This window comes from Brassica oleracea, chromosome C4 (genome assembly GCF_000695525.1).
Source record: "Brassica oleracea var. oleracea cultivar TO1000 chromosome C4, BOL, whole genome shotgun sequence".
Taxonomy (NCBI): domain Eukaryota; kingdom Viridiplantae; phylum Streptophyta; class Magnoliopsida; order Brassicales; family Brassicaceae; genus Brassica; species Brassica oleracea.
Genome location: NC_027751.1, coordinates 26156383 through 26177642, shown reverse-complemented (window position 1 = coordinate 26177642; position 21260 = coordinate 26156383). Strand labels below are relative to the sequence as shown.

The following is a 21260-nucleotide window of genomic DNA, read 5'->3' as shown; positions in this document are numbered from 1 at the left end:
TAAGTGTACATTTTTAAGCAAATCTTCTTTTTTTGTGTAGGGACAACTAAATGCCGCTTTTAGCGCTCTATGGATATTGCAAAAGCCAGGAAAAAGCGAGAAAAGCTAGGGATCTATGTACCTCGCCTGGCAAGGGTGTCCCTAAGCGTTGAGGGCATCGCCTTGGGCGCCTTAGCGCCATGGCGACAAAAACTCTCGCTTTTTCGAACCAAGCTAACACCCTAGTTCCGGTTTAAGCAAAAAACCTAAAAACTAAACAAGCAATAACAGACTCGATTTCACACAGACGGAAACACATTAGAAATAAATTATACTTATTCAAGGTCCTAAGCCGTGCAAGAGAAATTCGAGAAAAGATCCTCACCTTAGCCAATATTGGAAATGGATCAGGAAATACCCAAAACTAATATGTCTCTCGGTCTAGGCATTATATTAGCATGAATTATTTATCAATAATTCACACCTAAAGTTCCATGTTTCTTCCTGCGCATGGCATGGCACGATTAAAGTTAATTATATGCCATGAAGGTTGCTTGTAGCTCAAGTAAGAAGGAAGAACACTTAGCTACACGGCTTTTAGATAACAAGTGATGATGGTGGTTGGTGCCAGGTGGTGGTGAGACGATGGATCCATTTCCATGTGCCTTCTCTCCCTTTCGGCTCGGTCACGTTCTTAATTTATATTACGGAACTGGTACGTACGAGATGACTACACCCGAAAACTGATGGAGACTTAATGAGACTTGCGATGACTCCGGTGACAAGTGCCCCTCCGATGACCCGCGGCCCATGGTGGCACATAACAGTGGTTGACAGTTACGGCTGTGGCTCCGGCTAACGACAGCGGCATGGATGGTGTCGTTGGAGTGGTGAACTGGTGATGCGGTATGACGGCGATGGTCCCGGTTCTGTAAAGAACGACGAGTGGTGGTGGTGAAAACAAATATCCACATCGACATAAGACATGGGGGAGGAGAATGACGATGCATCATGAGCCCTCACACTCTCCACGATGTTTGACGGCCCCCAAGAAAGAAGAGAATACGTGCTATATATAATTAGGTAAGCACACTTGGTTGGTCCACTAATTAATTATACCAACGCTGCCGGTTTAGTTAAACCAAATATTTGAAACAAACCAACTCATGACTAATACAGAATTAGGGTCGTTACACTTTGATTTGGTCTAACTCAAAGTTACATAAAAACAAATTAATTGGTCTAAAATGTAAATGACTGAAGATGATTTATCCGATTTTGTTTGGTTTGGTTATGAAGTAAGATAAAGGATTTGGTTAACAGGTCGTACCTACATATAACCTGGTCTATGCCATTGGAGAAGAACGATCAATGATTGTTACAGCCACTACTTATCAACTATAGTTTCAAGTCAATTGAATTTGGATCAATCTATGAATCGACTTGGCACTTCAACAACGAATCTAGCCCCAAAGAAAATATGAAATGTCTCCACGAATTTGAATTCCAAGACCAAATGAATTTTACCTTTATTTACATCTTGATCAAGACCAAATGAATTTCTCCATCGAAGAGTAGTTCATGTAAAGTTTTGATTTTTTTTTAAGTTAGCACTTGATCCCATCTTCATCTCTACAAAAGAGCGATTTGCTATCCTTTGAGTGAGCTTCTTGAGAATTGTTGCATTCGTTAAGATGTGTGTTGCAAGCTTTCCGGCTTCGCTCTTGGCCGTGCTCGGGCGTTATTTTTTTGTCTCCACATACTCTATTGTTTTAGAACACTGTGGCACATGTGAGTTACGCCATATTTGGATGAGCACGCCTCTACAAAGCAAGCAACATTATAGTCACTACAATCATCAAGTAGCTAAACTAAAAACTTGCCAAACAAGGAATCTGTGACAACCCGTCCCGCTCACTCGGACCGCGGTTCACAGCCCTACAGGGCATCGACCCTAACCCCTCACATTTGAGCCCTCACTGACTCCTCTATGTAGGTTATTGATGCGCTTGGCGTTCCTCGAACCTAAGACTTCACCCTTAAACAATATACTTACAGGACGAGTTGTCACCAATTGAGATTTTTATGTTACAATATCTCTGACAAGCCAGGATAGAAACAAGCGTTCATATGAATCAAGTTTTGGAATTAAGGAAGTTGTTGCACTTTGTAGCGTGGATAGATTCTCTGTCAAGACCCAAATACTTTGTAAGCAATAAGAAGAATTTAGAGAGAGTTACATATTTTGACACATTTGTCTTTCTTCTTACTCAATTAGACACTTTATGTTTGTAAGACACAATTGCTGATTTCGATGCAATATTGAGACCATAATACCCTTCTGCTGAAGAAACAAGATTGATTACAGTAAGGAAATCATAAAGGGAGCTTATTAGATGTTTTATTAGTTTAGTTGACATATTAATTGGTTTTGTATTTTTCCAACATATTTTATTAGTCATTATTACAAATTATAATGTATAAATTTTATATTTATGCGTAAAACAAATTATGATTTTTTCTCTTGTACATTTTGATATCCATAATGTATATATTTCTTGTAAAATTTATAATATATATATATATATATATATATATGGATGGTGCAGTCGTGGATGGAAGATATGTGAACTTGTGGACGAGATTTCGTAGACGAATTCTCGTGGACAAGGTTTTTAATCTTACAAGAGGTTCGTAGACGGGATTTCGTGGACAAAGTCTTGTGGATGATTTTAGTGGGTTAAGTTCATCATTTTCATAAAAAAGATGATCAAGCTTTTCTTTCATATATAGTAAATTTATCATCAAAAGGACAATAACTAATTTCAAATGGACCAAAAAATTCTAACTAAAGCTTTTTTCAACAGAGTTCCAGGGATGAGATTGTATGAATGAAGTTTGTGAACGAAGTTTCATCAACAAAGTTTCCAAACGTATCAACCTTTGTATACACTACCACCTCTGTATCAATAACACCATAACCTCCACTCCGGTATCTACAACCACCTCCACCGTACCACCACCAACTCCACCTTTCGAATAACCACATCCACCACCATTGTATCCACGAGTCTCTTGTATCTACCCTCACGTTTTCCATCTTCGTAACCATCTTCTCCTCCATAACCACCGCAGCCTCCACTGGATCTATCTTCTTCATCATCAAAGAGATTGTTGGACATGAAAATTTCTGGATATGAAAAGCATGGGCGACATGTGAATTAAATGTTGTAGGAGAGACATCGGCTTCACTGTCTGCTTAAGAAGAAAATCAAAAAAATTATTTATTTCTTATTTTCTTGTATATCAATTAAAAATAAGCATAAAAGAGGGGGGGAAAAATCTGTATATGAAATTCTCATAGTTCAATTAGAAGTAAACCTTGGATGTATTCGTCAGTAAAGATCTGGAATTTTCCAACCTGAGATTTTAGAATAGATTTTTCTTAGCTCCCAATATGAGGTTTCCATGAATTTTTAGATTAAAAAAAATAAAATGGAAAACTATAAAGACGCGACAACAAAAATTAGTGATTCAGAATTATTAAAAAAAAATCTGCAAATTTAACGAAGAAGAAGATTCAAAGGATGTGGAAGATGAGAGATGAAGTTGATGACAGATTGAGGCAAGATTAAGTTTATGAAATTATAAAATATGAAACCAAAAGGTAAAAGTTAAATAGAATAATTTTAGAGAATATTGAAGATAATTTTGACACATGTTATAATACTTTCTCTCTAGTTAAAGGGCAATTCAAACAAAGGAGCATAAGAAAGTGTTCTTTTGACCCAATGTGTCTTAGAAAGTAATTTTTTCAAGAATATATGAGGATATTGTGTTGAAATACATATATGTGTATCGTTTAGGGATGTCAAAAGGGCAGGATGACCATAGGCAGACCGTATCCAAATTATAATAGACTAGTTATAGATATGTCTATTGGGCGTGGATTTAAATAAGTAAATTTAATTTTCTTCGTAAAAATGGCTTTGATAGATTGAAACCACATGGTTATTGGGAAGCCCAAAAACACTAAAAAATTAGATTAAACAAATTTTGATGAAAATCATTTACCATATTATCCCATATTTTATTTTCCAACAAAACTTTAAATATCATATTTTCTGCTAAAATTATAAGATTATTTTTCTTCAAACTGTAAAATCATATTATTCCACCAATACTGCAAACACATTGTTTTTCCAAAATCGCAAAATAACGGCCAGAAACGCAAAGTCACATTTTCGTGTTCGAACCGCAGTGTCCAAACCGCGAAAGATAACAAAATAGTTTTCCGTTAAAATCGTAAAATAAAAGAAAAAATCATGTTTTTCTATCAAACACACAAAATCATGTTTTTCACTGAAACTGTAAAATAACATTTTCTGCCGAAAATATAAAATATTTTTTCGCCACAATCACATACATATATTTATCCGCCAAATTTGTAAAATTGTGTTTTTTTGCCAAAAATGTAAAATCATGTTTTTTGTTAAAACCGCAAATTTCTAGATCTTGTGGACAGCCCACTTGAGTTATAATCTTAACTAGAGCTTGACATGCACGTCCGTGCGGGTGCTTGTTTAAATTTTTTTGTAAATTGTTTAGTAACATTTTTAAACATATAGGTTATTTAGATATTTTTAAGTTCCTAAAAATTTACCCGGATTTGGAAGAACCCAATTAGAAGCATGTCCAAAAATTTATAATATATGAAAATAATTTAGTTTTAAAATCCAAAAACCCAATACTCTTAAAAGCTGATCTATATCTGAATGCCCATGTCTAACTGATTATGTAAAGAAATAAAAATAATTTTGTTAATCGGTTTGAATTATTTTCACTAATGAAACAATTTCATTTAAATGACGTGTGAAATTATTATGGTTAATATGTAAAATAAATGACATCTAATTATTATGATAGATGAAGTAATTTGTAAGAGTAAAAAAGAATGTAAAAGATGTAATTAAACATTTAAATGAAAATAATAAATGAAAGAGTTAGAATTAGTCAAAAAGAAATGAAAATCTATAAGAGTTCACTTAAAAATAATCAAGTATTATTTTATATTTCAATTTTAAATTAGAATAGATTAATTAGATTTTTGGGGGTTAGACCATCAATCTGCATGCAGAAAACGAGATTGGCGTTAAATATACTTAAAACGTAAAAGCCCAATTATTTGACAGTTTTACTTCCTGGACAAGGCTTGTTGGCAGTCCAATACATTCTGGAGCAGCCAAATTACGAATCTCTTTAATTCTTTTATAACCTAATAAAAAGCTCGTGTCTCCTAATTTTCCAGTGTCTTACCTCTTTTGATTCGCTCCGTCTGTCCCGTTCTGATACAATCAGAAATCGAGCGAGTGACAGAGATCAAAACCCTAAGCACTCAACAGACAGGTCCGTTCTCGAATCGAATCGCGCCTGTTTTGATTGCGCGAAAGTGGTTTATACTGATTTTTTTTTGTTTGTTTTCCTGTTGGGCAAGTTAGATTTGATACAGTCTCGATGGGAAGCGCCGATGATCGGACCTTCAATGGTGGGGAAGAAATTGTCAAGTTGAAAGAGAGCTTGAAGGTACGATTTAAATATATTTGGGTTTGTGATTGATTGTTTGTTTGTTTGTCAGGAGGCTGCATGCTTTATATTATGATGGTGTAATGCGCTTAACAAGTCTCTTAGAATCTCCAAATAACTTTTTGTTTGTCTGTTACTTGCAGCTCCTGGACATTGGCGAAATTATTGGCAAGGCTAAGATGCATGCAGCTGAAGCATATTCTCATGCTAAGGAAGCCTATCGTCTGAGAGATGAATTTTTCAAGCTGATCGAGCAACATGCATATGCTGACCTTGATTCTGGAACTAAAGAGAGATTGTCTTTGGCTGCTGCTTCCTTGAATGCTGCTCTTGGTGTGGCAGATGCTGCTAGTGATGCAGACTCTGATCAGGGTAAACCAACGTTATCTACAAAGAAGCTTGATTCACGTGAAAGAAGCGCGCATAGAGAGGCTGTAGCTCGAGACAAGAAAGTTTTGTCACGTGAAGAAGAAGAAATAAAGCTGGAGCAACAAGGCTGTGAGAAAATGGCGCATCTAGAGGCTGTGAGAGAGGGCTTAGCTCTTGAGGAGGTGGCAGATGCCGCCAACATTGCCGCTAGTGCTACCGACCCTGATCAGGATAACCCAGCTGCATCTACAAAGCTCGATTATGGTGAAAGATTGGCTGCTAGTGCATCAGACTCTGATCAGGGTATCCCATCTTTATTAGCAGCACAAACTGCATCTTTTTTTTCGTCACTGACACAAACTGTATCTACAAGCCTCGATGCTGGTGAAAAAAGGCCTCGGAGAGAGGCTGTGAGAGAGGGGCTAGCTCGAGGCAAGCAAGATTTCTCACGTGAAGAAGAAAGGATAAGGCTGGAGGCACAAGTGGAAGCAAAAAACGAATGTAGAAAGAAAAAGCGTGAAGAGGAGAGTAGGATGAGAGATGACAAGAGGAAACAAAAGATGGATAAAAACACGAAGCCAAAGGACAAGGACAAGGGCAAGGGCAAGAAGTAAAAGACTATGAAGACAGCAAACGTTTTGCACCTTTAGTTTTGTTCTGTGATCTTTCTTTTTCTAGTTATAACTGAAACAAGGTGTTTCCAAAACCAACCCGCTCAGTTATATTATATGTGCCCTTATGCCCATACATTGTGAGTAGTCTCATTCAAGTGAATCACTTCAAAAGCTTGTGATCAAAAGGGTTTGATCTTTGTGATGAATGTTGGTTTGTAGGTATTTTGGTCATATAGATATCTCGGTGGACATCAGCTGCACTTGTTGTTTCAGTGACATTGTTGTTACATAGAGGAAACCCACGTTTCTCTCAGCTGTCTCTGGTCTGTTTTTGGCTGTCTTCCTTTTTTCGGGTCAAGCTACGTTGCGGTTTTACCACTCCTGTTCTAAACACCGGCAAGCACTCAATTATTACTATTGTGCTTCTTTCAGTATAATCTGTGTCGTAAAGTATCCAAAGAGAAGTCTTCTGAGCAGTTAAATAACGTATATGAATTGGAAGAAGATGGTCAGTTCCCCTCGGTGGTCAAAAGTATGGACAGTTGGCCTTGTGGCAATATTGGTTTCATTTTGCGGTATAATTGCATCAGAAACATTTGCTTTCCTCGGTGGCAAGGTATGTCTCTAATGAGGCTTAGATCTAGGCCATTTATACATTGTCTATGGGATTATGGTAGATAAAACCGTTTAGACTTTTGAGTGTTAGTTATGGTTTTGTGCATTGATTAGTAAAGTAGTGAGCTTTCAGGCATTTGGTAAGACCCCATAAGTCCAAAGAAGATATGGGAAGGAGCGGTTGCATGACTTGTTGGTTGTATTGCCATTACCAGTGTCTCTGCAAATCTACCTCATGGCCTCAGTCTCTTGTCAGCACCAATAGCTTTTGGGGTTCTTAACTTCTTTTAATCGGTCTTCGGTGACTTAACCGAGTCAATGACCAAACGTAATGCGGGTGTCAAAGACTCAGGTGGACCGTGGACATGGTAATATTATGAAACAGACCAGTTATTGTTCTAGCCGTAATGTATTCTTTAACCGACTGCAGGTGGACAGAGAGCCTACTCGTTCGTAAGGGTTCATGGAGTTTCATTCTACTGTGACTGGTCACCTTAAAAAACCCATTATTAGAGCTTCAAGAAGGCTTACATTTCCCTCCACGACAGTGAAATTCAAGTAAGGATATAGTAAATGATGGTGATGTGGCTGTATATTCTGGTTGGAGATGAAGCTTCCGGTTTATTGTCTGATTGAAGCTGTATACAACATTTTGGTTCAGTGCGGGTACCGGTTCGGTAGAGCGTTTTCTTTTCTAGGAAATGGATTAAAGAAAAAAAAAAAGACTGAAATCATGTGGGGATGTTAATGAATGCGTTGTTCCCAAGCAGACTATTGTAGATTTTGTTATATAAATAAAAAAAAAATCTGAATTTAAAAGGAAATCATAAAATGAATAATCAATTATCAATGATAATAAAAGGTGTGGTAATTAAGAAATGATTGGAAAGAGTAAAAACATGGGTGAGAGATCTTATTGGCATCGATTACAATAAAGAATGTTACACCTTCACAACTTCACGGCAGAATCTTAACACTTAAAATTAAGCAGCTGGATTTATACGTATAAAGTGGTATTACTTTGATTACCATGTGATTTCTTACTGCATTGGACTAACAAAAGGATACTTATATATATCATTTGATTGGTTAATAACATCACAATCAAAGATTAATAACACATTAAAACATATGATTAAACCCAAATTAAAAAGCTAAAAACGAAAGAAAGTGGCTGATGTTTTTTTATTTTTACCCTCTTTTAACATTTCCAGGCTGAGACAGCAACAAGTTCTTTCTTCTGCCAACATAACACGAGCGAACTAGTAGTAAAAGACGAAGACTGTCTCTTCTCCAAATGAAACCCTCTCATCGGATTCCTCTGAAGCAAATACTCCGCCTGCGTCTCCGCCGTCTGACTCATCGCCACGGAAGTAAACCCGCATTGTCCAAACAAGCTTCTCCACGGCGGAGATTTGTCCATCCAACGGTAACGATTAGTCAACAGTCTCTGTATCCACGGCTGCACGCAAAACCTCTCGATACTCGCAACAGCTTCCTGACTACTACTATTCGGTGACTCGAGAGACTCGAGGAGAGATGTGTAGTAGTGAAGCGCGTCGACCACAGCGTTGGGAAACGGCGCGTCGGGGATAGTGTCTGAGCAAACGACGACGTTTGGAGAGATTTGTTTGAGGAAACGGAGGATTAACGGGAGGTAACCGGAGATAACCGAGCTGATCGGGAGATTCACTGCGATTGCTTCTTTATCAGATGATCGAAGCAGAGAGAGAGGTGGATTCAGGAGAGTCTCCATGTTCAGCATCTCCATCTCGAACGTTACTCCGGTCTCTCCGGCGAAGGCTCTGAGATTCTCTTCGGTGAACCGGAGCTCGAACTTGTCGGAGACGGTTGAAGGAGAGGAGAAAGATGTAATCTTTAGCGATGATAACGGAGCTGATGATGATCTGTTCGCGAGTTCTTGAATCAGAGACGACCATTGACCGCCGAAACCGACGTCGAAATCGACAATGCGGATCCGGTCGAACCGTTCCAAAGACTCGAGGATGGTCTGGTTTGCTGTGAAGTTAACGAATTGAAGAAACGGCGACGTTTCGGAGAAGGCTCTGTAGGCTGCGATTTTAAGGAGTAGGGTGTGAGGTGGAGGGAGAGACGGTTGGAGTAGAGATTGGAGAGATTCGGTTACGTACAAAGCCGCTCTTTGAAACGGAGGCTTCGGATTGTTAAGGTTGTTGTTGAGGTTTTGATTGAGCCGCGCCAATATCCCTTGCGCGAGTACGGGATTGTTGTTATCGGTTCCGGTTAGCTCCCCCGCCGCGTTGAATAGCTGCTCGGTGATTACCGCCGTTGTTTCGGTTCCAGCTAGCTTCGGCGGCGGCGCGAGAAACGGGTGACCCGGATCCGAGAACGGGAAGCCCCACTGGTGAGAAACGGGTTGACCCGAGTTGAGTCTTTTCGCCGGAGGAGACGACCCGCCGGAGAAGAAACACGGGTTCGGGTCCGTCGTGATCTGAAACTTCAAGTCTTCTTCTTCCGGTGGCGGCTCGTCGAGAGGGAAGCCGTAGCCGAAGAGTGGATTCGGGTCGGATCCAGAACCCGGGTCGAAGCCCATGAACTCAGAGCCCGGATCCACTACATCGCCGGACATAATCAGTCTAAAGATGCTCTGCTCTTGTCCCGGAGAACCGGAGAGAACTCCGTCGAGATCCTCGAAAGCCATCTGATTGCATTTCCCGGCGGCGGCGCCGCCGGGACCACCGTGAGAGGAAGACAGCGTGGTGGTTGAGGAAGAGAGGAAGGGGCTTGGGCTTCTGCTAGAGTCTAGAACAGAGGTGGGCTCGCTACTACCATTGTTAACACCGACAACACAACAGAGATCTTCACGTGTTCCGTAGGAAAAACCCAGTCCTTGTAGCTCCTCAAAGGGCAGGGGCATGACCAATCTAAGAGAGAGAGAAAGGTTGGGTAAGAAGAAACAAAACCTAGATCTCAGAAGAGAAGAAGATGAAAGCTTGAAACTGAGATTGGCGCCCACATTTTCTTTATTCTATCTCATGTGTCGTGTCTTCCCTCTACAATAACATACCAAAATGATGATCTTATTCATCAATGCCCTCTCTCTATCTCTCTAGATTTTGTTTTTCCCTGTGTCTGTAGATTTACTTGTCTACATCTGTATCATTTCATATTCCCCTCTCTCTTAAGCCTACTCGTATTTACAGCGCGTGGTTCTTACTCTCTCTCTCTCTATGGACGACATTCATTTGTATTTTTCTCGTATTTTGACTTCAAAATTCGTATTTATGTGATCTGTTTTTTTTGGCAAATAGCTCTGAATTTGTTAAGAAAATATTTGACGTTTGCAAAAAGAGAAAGTTTAATGTAAGATTGAGAATCTACTTGCATTATTCAAACTTTGATTTACCATTACTGTTTTATTTCTCGTTGAATATATGTCTAAATAATCATAGTACTGACCAATAAATAGTATACAACATTACTATTTGCTCACGATTTTCACATTTTAAAAACATTTATATACTAATTGTATTATTTATATTTTTTATCAAAATTCTTATGCCTTATTCTTTAAAAAGTGATTTTGTTATCTACAATATAATACAAACATTTACTAATCCACTAAACCTTAATTTTCAGCGCTTTATAATTATTCTACAAAATCAACTCTAATTAATTTTTCTGCTAATAAAATATTAGATACTTTGTTATTCACTTGATATATCAATCATACTCAGTGTCCAGTCAACTAACCTTACTAAACTAGTGAGTCTAAAAGTATATTTCAGTGTTAGTGTTGAGAAAATATAGTTTACATAAATTTAGTTACATGTCAAAGTGGGAACCAAATTTAAATACTACTCTTATTTTGCTAAATAATGTAAAGTGAACCTAAAAATAATAGTTTCTGCTTTTCTAAGGAGAATCTGTTTAGCATGCTAATATGGAATAAACAATAAAAATAAATTTTAGGATTCAAACTGTACATAAAACCTATTTTATTTTAAGTTATTAGTTGATTGTTTTATAATTCAATATTTATAAATATTAAATAGGAGCGTTTAACAAAATTTTGATTGATTTGAAAATATTGTATAGAAATCTATTATGCTAAGATTTTTAGTGTATTTTTTCTGTAACCGAAGATTTGTAGCGTTTAAAACAAAAACGGTATTGATCCTCTGTGATTTTAGAAAGACAATACCTTTGAAAAATTGGAAATATATTTGTCATTGCAATTAAATCAAAAATATATATGAAGGAAATCAAATAACTCATAAATCACCAAGGTTGGAACTGTTGAGGGTTTTGTGTGTATGAACGAAGGGGGAGACATTGCTTATATGATTGTCATAAAGCCAATTCCATGTTTCTGTCTTTTCTAACCAAGACATAATAGATTAGTCATATTAATTGGATATTACAATAACAAGAGACATGTTTTTTTCAACACAAACAAGAAAAAGCCATGTGAACTTCCACCATCTTTGTAATCTGCCTAACATGTATTGTATTAAATTATAGATTTTTTGCTTTTTGTTATGTTTACTGTTTAAAAATACCAAATTGCGTATATTTACTTAACTTATAGACCGAATGTTACCTTGCATACATATTAGACTATTTCTGATGTATTCTTTTATTTTTACCTCTAAAATAAAGTATCTCTAAAATAGAGATGAATTTCTCTCTAAAGTATATTTCTATTGTTGCCTCTGTAAATGAATATTCTCAAAAGATTATATTTTAATTTCACAAGAAATATATTTTATTTATAAAAATTGATAATCAACCCTATTTACTTTTAACTTTTAAAAGATTTTCATGAAATTATGAATTTTTTAAAACTAAAGTTTTATTAAAAGACTATTAGGTAATAAAAATGTAATTATGTTCTTACAAAAACTTTATTTCTCTATACAATAATTATTTTGATTATAACTATAAAATTTGAAAGTTAGAGAACTATTTTGAAAAAAAAAAATATGACTATCTAATAGAGGAATGCTATTTTTTTCTCTATAAATAGAAAAATAGCAAATTCTATTTTAGAAGTGAAAATAGAGGTGACATGGAACACATTTGACTCTATTATAACATATAGAATCATAGAGGTGAAAATAACAATGAGTTGTAGATGTTCTTTGACCATTTCCATTGATTTACTTTATTTATTTTTTTTAAATAGAATGATTTTATAGTAGAGTTAAATGTTTCTCCGATGATACTTTATTTTGGAGTGAAAAATAGAGTGATGAACAAAAAAAAAAATATAGAATAAACTTGTTTTTTATTATATTATAAAATAGAAAATAGAATACTATTTAAATATTTTTACTTTAAACTCTATTTTATAATGAAAAATAGAATGAGATCAGAGATACTTTTACGTACTCGTGATTCAGTTGCACGTACATAATTAACGCGGCTAATATGACACAAAAAATCTGGTGCGGACGGAAGCTTTGTGGTACGGGGCATGTCCCCTTACTTTTCTTTATTTTTCTTATATGATTTAACTTAATTTAAACAAATGTTTTTAATCTGAATAAAAGAAAAAAAATATCATGACTCTTGAAAATAAAAGAAATATAAAAGAAAATGGAGTAAATGATATTACCCTGGTAATTATTGAGTGGAAACAAGTGTGTATTTTTTTCTTTGTTTCAAATAGTAATTAGAGCTATATAAAAATATTACACTTGATTGATAAATTATATGTAAATTTAGAGTGATACAATACTTATAGTAAATATTTACTCCACAGTGACCAATTAATAACAGCCTATAAGTTTTAACTGTTTCTAGAGTAATACAATATATGTTGATTCTCTACTTTCGATTTGGCGGTCTAAACCGGTGGTTTTTTAGTAAGAGTAGTTGCCGTTATATAAAAAAAAGTTTCAGTTGTTATGTTAAAGAATATAAAAAGGAGATAACTCCGATGAATCACCAGCTAAAAATTTTCTTACCAGTAGTCTAGTTAGCATTTCATAAATAAAATGGAGTAAAAACGTGAAAATATGAAAATAAATAGATAAAATGGAATAAATATTATTAATCTGATAAATTATAGAGTGAAAATAAGTGTGTGCTTTTCTTTGTTTTAATAATATTAAAAACAGTATTTCACTTAGCTGATAAATTATTATTAAACTTAATGTAATACAAGACTTAAGAGTAAAAAAATAATTTATAATGACCAATCAGTCGGTCACAGCTTAAAAGTTTTTATCGTTTCTGGTCAAGAAAGTTTCAATTGATATGTTAAGGAATTTCGAAAGAGGGGTAACTTAGATGAATCATGTCATATCCAAAGTCACAATCCAAAACAAGGACAGTTTAATTGTTATATGTAACCAGTTATGTTATTTTTGTTGGTTTATGATTGGTTATCAATACTTATTATGATGCTCACACTGCTACACAAAACCAATAATCCTGGTTCGAATAAAAAAAGATATAGCGACGGCGGAAACAAAACATAAAAGTAAAAGATGGTGAATAGATTGTATGAGCTTATAATTTGTCATGACAACAACCAACATAGCCATGTAGTACTAACCTTATGTTTGCTGGTCAAACTATATAGTATTTGTGATTGACACATTATTAACGTCCCTAATTTGTAATTTCTAAAATCTAGAAACAGTTGACACCAAATTATTAGACAAACAAATCCGACCGGGGCATGGCAGTGTTACTATTCTATTATAATTTATAAGGAGTTCATCTAAATTATTTAATAATTAACAAATAAGGTTACGTCAGCTATGAAATTATGTCGATATTGTTCTAGAATTTAGATGACTACTGTTAAAGCTTAGTTTTCAATCCGTTGACAACTAAAAGTTCAGTAATTTTGGAAGCGAAGAATTTAATCGTGTTCCATTGTTTATTAATCCAAATATAATCCGAGTTGGTCATAGATGATAGCTGGTTCGCTAATTGCTAGTCAATAATCCCTCATTTCTTGCAATGGATTTATGGATACTTCTTTTTCGTAAGAAACTCAATTTTTGGAAATTAGACGAAATGTATTTTAAGTTTTGGAATTTAAGGATATCTATTTCTTATCTCATATTGATGGTAACTTGTTTGGGGGTTTATGGAATCATTTGAATTTCATTATCTCTCGTTAACTAACTATGGGCCTTGGTCCATAGCTTAACGGTTTAACCAATAAAGTTTAAAACGTTCCTTAAATCACGTTTACTTGCCGAAGAAATCAATCAAATATTACCTCCATAAGCTTATAGACAGTAATAGTGGGTTAGCTTATAATAACAGTGGAAGCCCTTCGTCCGGTGGTTTGAGTAAGCTCTTTTACACTAGGAGATCTGAGTCTTGAATTCTAGCAAAGGCGAATTATGCAGATTTATAGAGAAAAGCATAGAGGAGATCTTTTCAGGAGACGGCTAATATTTCTTTTTGTAATAGCATAATTAACCATCGAGACGGAAAAAAAAAAACAGGAAAGAGGAATCGCGATGTTTAATTCGGGTTCAGTTCGTTAACATTCCCGGATCAGGCCCATGGTATATGTTGGGCTTTACCCAAGACAATGATGGGTTTTGTTTGTACTCGATCCGTAGCCGACATGGCATTAAAAGACAAATCACATGGAGAAGAGACACGTGTCGAACTTAACGGCAATGGCGGCTTCGGGTTGTGGTTAGGGCACGATCTTTCGCAAAGCAAACATAAAAACAGAGCGGTGATGGTCCCACGCACACTTGTCTGCTGCATTGTGGGACCCCACTTTGCTAACATGGACCCACACGTTCTTTGCTCTTTTCTTATTTCCATAAAATGTTTAATCCCATGTCAACTACTCTATTATTTATACCCAAGTCTAATCTATTGCATTATTTGACAAAACGCACATAATCGTCTCATCATGTATAGATGTGTCTTTTAACCATGCAGATATTTTCTCGTTAGGTAACACGTTTATAAGGTTTCAAGAAAAGTGTCAGATCACATCATTGAACAAGTTTTCCACCACCATCCGATCAAATCGTTGATCAAAACTCATGAGCATCAAGTTCTTATCATGTCTGCCAAGTTTAGTGTGAAAGTTTATAGACAATTCAGTATTGAACTGCAAGGTTTTAATGAGTAGTACGTTGTGATACTTTAATTGGTCTTATGTATATCAGTACAGTTTTGCATGTCTTCAAACCATAATTAAACTTCAAAATCTATATATCCATTGTATTGAACTAAGTCAAATATATATATATATATAAATTGCATGTATTCAACCATATATAGTAACTACAATTTATATTATTTGTATTGAATATAAAATACAAATATCTTTTGAGACTTTAGCAAAAAAAAAAAATCTTTTGAGACTTTTGGGGGGTTTTAGCAGACACTACCAGTGTCCACTTGTTGATAACATCAAACTATATATGTCCGTTGTTCATTAGAAGCGTGGGAATTAGTACTTTATTAGCATTAGATATATACTATATAATTGCCATAAAGTCAACGTAATGCAACGAAATACCTAGGTGGTTGTAATGTCATTATGTTCAAGTAGATACGAACAACTAAACATGTATCATGTATAAAATTGACCAACATATATTTCAATGTAAATGACTTAATGATACGTACGGATACCCACACAATGAATGAATCATATACAGGACCGTTGCAATACTTGATAGTTATATATTCAATTAATCACAGATAATATATCTTATACATGTGTGGTGTTAGACTTTGAATAATGCGTTAAGTCAATGAATAAGCCATGCGTATGATGAAATAAATTAAACAAACTTGGTTCAATGTTTCTGTGAAAAGAAACGTAGGTTTTACCTGTCAAAAATGCAACAATCCGTTTGGAGAATGTTTTGGCAGAAAAAAAAACTGCTAACCTTTTTGTCAATCGCCATTAGAAATATCGATCTTACCGCGTATGCTAAGGTTCCCGAGAAACATACACATGAAGTGAACGAAAGACGAGTTATAGGGGACAAAAGTTAACAAGGTAGCGTAAAACCATGCAAAGTGTTTGAAGGGTCCAACGTAGAGACAAAGAGTTAGGAGCTAAAAACCGCTTCTTGGGATAAACAAAAGAAGCATATGCATCAAAAACCCTAATCCTCCTTTTTGCACGTTTCAGTTACCAGCTAGATTTTTGCTCCATTTATTAATACAAATATAGATATATACAAAAAATAACTAAGCGGTGTCAATCTGAGGATGCTATAACTACGAGAGAGAAGACACGAGTTTGGTCTTTTCACTTTTGCTTGGAAAGTTTCTCTGGTTTGGATCAGTGAATCCTTCATAGACATAAGAGGGGCCACACAAACACCCTAATCTGACCTTCGCTACAGTTTTTTTTCTTCTCATTCAGACATTTGCATGTTCTCTTCTTCTCCTCTACGTACCATCACAATATCTTCAAAACGTCATATCTCTCTCCATCTCTCTATATATATTGGTCTGCAACTGTCTCGGTTATAGTCCAGGTCATATCTCCTTTTTGGTCGCTATTACTGGTATGGATCCGTTGAGGACTACTTGCTTCTATTTCCTTTGTATCGTCTTTGTCATCCTTTCTCCGAGTTGCTTATGCGATTCTCGCCGTCTTGGACCCATGGAGAAGAAGCTTGGTGTGAATCGTGACCACTTAATTGCGGAGGTAATCCCCTTTGCTTTCTTATGTTAGAGCCTGAGTTATTTTCAATGATGTTAGGGGGTTTTTCGTGTGTGCGCAATATATATAGGGTATCTTCTTAAGAAAACGTTTTGGCTGATTCACAAACGCATATATATAGTATATTATATAACAAAACACAGATTCAAGTATATCATGATCGTTGATACTAGCATGTGCACAATCCCTTAAAAATGCATGTTGGTTCATTGTGTATTAGGTAGGTTATCTTTGAATATGCCTATTTGACAAAAAATAAAGAAGCTTTAAATATGCTTGTTTTTAACATATAGATGAACTAAATTTCATATTTTCTTTCTCTTCAAACCAAATCTATTTATATTTATGATTTGTAGGCATGGTCCAAATCAACGTACTATTTAAAGTCAACACTCGAACTTTGGGAGCAGATTATATGGTCAAGTAGTGTAACTAGTTTCTCTTATATTCCATAGAATCTCATGTATTGTGATCGGCTTTGTACTAAGCATAAAACGTACTTAGTGTACTTATATAGAACTATAAACCAAAAGAAAAATAAAAGCTAATTAATCATACACATATACACAACGATACTAATTATTTTTCCATGGCACAGAACAACGAAGAAATTACAAAACAAGGAGTTCCTTCAACAAACGTGACGAAAACCTTATTGAGTGAAGCACCGATCGAACATGACGTAGCTAATCATGGTCAGATAAATGGGAATAGTACGAATGAAGATTTCAGGGTAAAACGTGCTTCACTAGACAAAACCGTGCCGCCCAAAAGAGTCTCGAGAACTTGGAAAGTTCCTAAATATTCAAAGAAGCAGCCTAGATTAGATCACGAACATCCAGCATTCAGTCTCGACTACATGCAGCCCAGCACCCATCCGCCTCATCATAATTAACTTTCTCTTGATCAAATTTCTACATTTTGACTCGTTTAATGTGGTCACAAACGACCTAGTTTGAAGCTTTATATAAAATATACTATATGTTAACTAAAATAAACTAGTAAAGCAGGTTCTTGATGTTGTACGATACTACTCCGGTTGCATTTCTTGATTTTGTAACTATATCACGCATTCGTGCGCATATATCGATCATGATGCACTATTATATTTACTCGTCTCTATATACATGCATGGGTACCTCTCTTTTTTTTTGTTTTTTTTTTGTTGTTGTTAAAGCAGTCCTTTGAATGTTATGCTAATACTAAATAAGAATGTACTTTTGTTGTTGTAAAAAAATTGTAAAAATTTTCGTGATGTTAGACTAACTTACTAACGATTGATTGATCATGATTCAAATTTTAAAAAGCAGCTAAAAATTTGAAATACTTGATGGTTACTTAGTTTACTACTAGCTATAAGTTCTGATGGCATTAAAACTTTGCATAAGCAAGTCTGTAGTATGTACATATGTCAGTCAGTAAAGTTGGAGCCGAGGAAACAAAAGATTGCCCATAGTGACAAAAACCATATAAATTTCATTTAGCACGCATGATGGTTGTGCATGGTGTTCGGTGTCTCGTTCGAATTAGATGGTTCAGATTTTTAGATTTTGGTACCATGTTCATGAGTTCCGTTCGGTTTTACTATTTCTAGTTCAGGTTAATTATTTGGGTTCCGTTTGGATTGAATTATAACCAATACTAGATTTTGACCCGCGCTTAGAAAGCGCGGGTTTGTTTGTTTTTCATTTATTAATCGAAAACTGATTTACAAATTACCATTATTTTTCATTTCGAACCATAACAATTGAGTTTTTAGGTTTTTATCATTTGTTTTTTTTCTCTTCAAAATATGGTATTTGTTCGAAATATGGTAGCTGTTCTATAATAATGTTTGAGTTTTAAAATTTGTTTTCATATCTGACCTAGATTCATGTTTGAACCTATAGACCCGATACATTGTATATAATCCTGTTCGGATTTAATGAAAAATTTGTTAATTAAAAATCCGATATAACCCGGTAAAAACCTAAAAACTCACTATTAACCCGCGATCTGATACTATTGATCCGATAACAAAATATCTTATAGTACTTTTTTAAAAAATTGATTAAATTACTCATATATTTATTAATATTACATAAATTAGTGATTCGTTAGAATTTGATAAAATTTTATCATGTTATCTAAATAAAAAATGATAATACAAAAATAACTTATTGATATGACAATATTAGTTTATTTTCGTTATTAATAACCTATTATAAGTTTGTGTTTGTATTTTAGATTTAAAATTTTATTTTAAGATAGTTTTTAAAATATTCTTGAACACTCGTAATTGCCATATTAATATTATGTATAAAATGACATTATACACTGAAAAATGATATTCAAATATGTATATGATATATGGTGTAGGATATACGATTTTGGTTTGTATTGAAAATATGTATAATATTCAAATGATCTATTTTGAATATTGATACGTATATTTAAGAAAATAATATTTTCATGTTTCTTAATTCATTTATTGTTCATAATATATTTATACTTATATTAAATTTAAAATTAATATATCTTTTAAATATATATATAGGCCTATTATTTATAGATCCATTTAGGTGTATCTGTAGGCCCAAAACCAAAAGACTTAAATGCCATTAATGAATTTTATTAATTCTTTATAAAAATAAGGGTATTTTTGAGAAAACTGCAATTTTCATTAAGGATATAATTTGAGAATGATCCTCTTTTAATGGTATTGATTAGGACCAGCTCTAGGCTAAAGCCCGCAAAACAAGGGTTTTAGGCGCCATGGTTTATGAAATAGTTAGGAGCGCCAAAAGACAATAAATTTCTTTAGTGTAGTGGCTTGGGATTTGTGTTGAAGTCTTATAGCTTGAAGGTTCCAACCCTGCTCTTTATTTTTTTATTTGTTTCATTTGTTCACTTTTGATAATGAAACGAATGTGATGAGATTGAAGATCTTACTTAATATCCGATCCATTAAGGAAAAGATCTTAGGTTCTTCCTTTTGACAATTTTAGTATATTTTGTCATACTATATTAAGTTGAATATTGTATTCTAACAATATTTATGTTTTAGTTTTTAATATTTACATCCGTTTTTCTTCTGAAAGTCTTATGTCATATGTGTGTTGATTGATTGTTGGTTCCCACTGGAGTTACTCCATCTTCCATGTATGTTTTTTTCTCTTTTGTCATAATTTTTTTATAATCTATAAAAATTTGAAATGTATATGTGCCACTATGTCTATGAAGGAACTAGATGACTTATTAATAATATCAATAGAAGAACACAAACCAAAACACTGAATCATTTATAGTTGATTGTATACATCTCTTTTTCAGCTGCCCATATTCCTTTGCTGTGTGGGAATGTCTAGTCAAAAGAATTCTAAAGGAGAAATTCACTACAGTGTGGGATGATATAGTGGTGTAAATATCTGGTTCGGCCTATCCAGCTACGGTGATATTCCTCCTAAGATACTCTTTTCAAGCTGCTCTTCACAATATATGGTGGGAGAGAAATGCAAGGAGGCATGGAGAGGAGCCGAGATATGCGAGATTGTTGAGTAAACTTGTTGATAAAACTATTCGGCTCCAACTTTTGGCAGTAAAAGCACATGACCAGGAATATTTGAAGAAGGGGCTGAGAACTTGGATTGGCACAAGATTTATTTCAGACCCACCATAAGGAGGAGATAGAATTATTTTTTTCATTGGTTATGGATAGGAGTATATAATCAAAAACAAATGCACTTGATGTGAATATATTTTTTTCCTTGAATAAATTTTACATTCATTCAAAAAAAAAGATATATATTATTGTAGAAAAAGAGAAAAAAATTGTTATGAATTTATGTTTGTGTATTACAGTTCGAAAAAATAAGCTTTAATACTGTTTTACATTATTCTAATTATATACTTGAAATGTAAAAAAAATATTTAAAGGGGCAACATTTTTATATTGTGCTTTAGGCGCCAATTAAGTCCGGACCGGCACTGCCAATATATATTTGAATCACCCAAAATCTGAATAAAAAAAATCTGTTAAGATGGATAAAAAAATATTCAAAACATAAATTATTCAAGAGAACTGATTAAAAGCTAGTTATACTATTTAAACCAACTAAAGTATTTGAAATGACAGAAAAATCTGTATACAAACAAAAATAATCTGTAAAACACTCTAAAATATATAACTTACATCAAGATATGTAAAAGTTTAATAGACTTAACTAATTTCAAGAATTTTTTTTAATAAACACTCTACAACAGACACTACAAGAAAACACACCGAATTCCGACGGAGGTTCCGACGGACACCAAGGTCGTCGGAAATTTGTGACAGAATACTGACAAATTTCCGACCAAATCCAAAAAAATTAAGTCGTCGGAATTCCGTCGGCCATTTCCGACGGAATTCCGACGAAATATGGTTCGTCGGAATTTTCCGACGACTTTTCGACGACATT

At 34.6% G+C, this 21260-nt stretch overlaps 3 protein-coding genes across 3 annotated transcripts; 2 read left to right on the top strand and 1 right to left on the bottom strand.

Annotated features, from left to right (window-relative positions):
• Window positions 1-5301: 5301 nt before the first annotated feature.
• LOC106340570 lies at window positions 5302-7877 on the top strand. The gene is made up of 4 exons (XM_013779425.1): window positions 5302-5385; window positions 5478-5562; window positions 5706-7161; window positions 7294-7877. Exons 2-3 carry the CDS (start codon window positions 5494-5496, stop codon window positions 6543-6545), a joined length of 909 nt encoding a protein of 302 aa, XP_013634879.1. The 5' UTR covers window positions 5302-5385; window positions 5478-5493; the 3' UTR covers window positions 6546-7161; window positions 7294-7877.
• Window positions 7878-8208: 331 nt separating this feature from the next.
• On the bottom strand, window positions 8209-10342 carry LOC106336726 (scarecrow-like protein 22). The gene has a single exon (XM_013775656.1). The coding sequence runs from the start codon at window positions 10054-10056 to the stop codon at window positions 8362-8364; it is 1695 nt and encodes a 564-aa protein (XP_013631110.1). The 5' UTR covers window positions 10057-10342; the 3' UTR covers window positions 8209-8361.
• Window positions 10343-16538: 6196 nt separating this feature from the next.
• Window positions 16539-17745, top strand: LOC106341482. Its single transcript, XM_013780245.1, has 2 exons — window positions 16539-16806; window positions 17420-17745. Exons 1-2 carry the CDS (start codon window positions 16666-16668, stop codon window positions 17714-17716), a joined length of 438 nt encoding a protein of 145 aa, XP_013635699.1. The 5' UTR covers window positions 16539-16665; the 3' UTR covers window positions 17717-17745.
• The last annotated feature ends 3515 nt before the right edge of the window (window positions 17746-21260 follow it).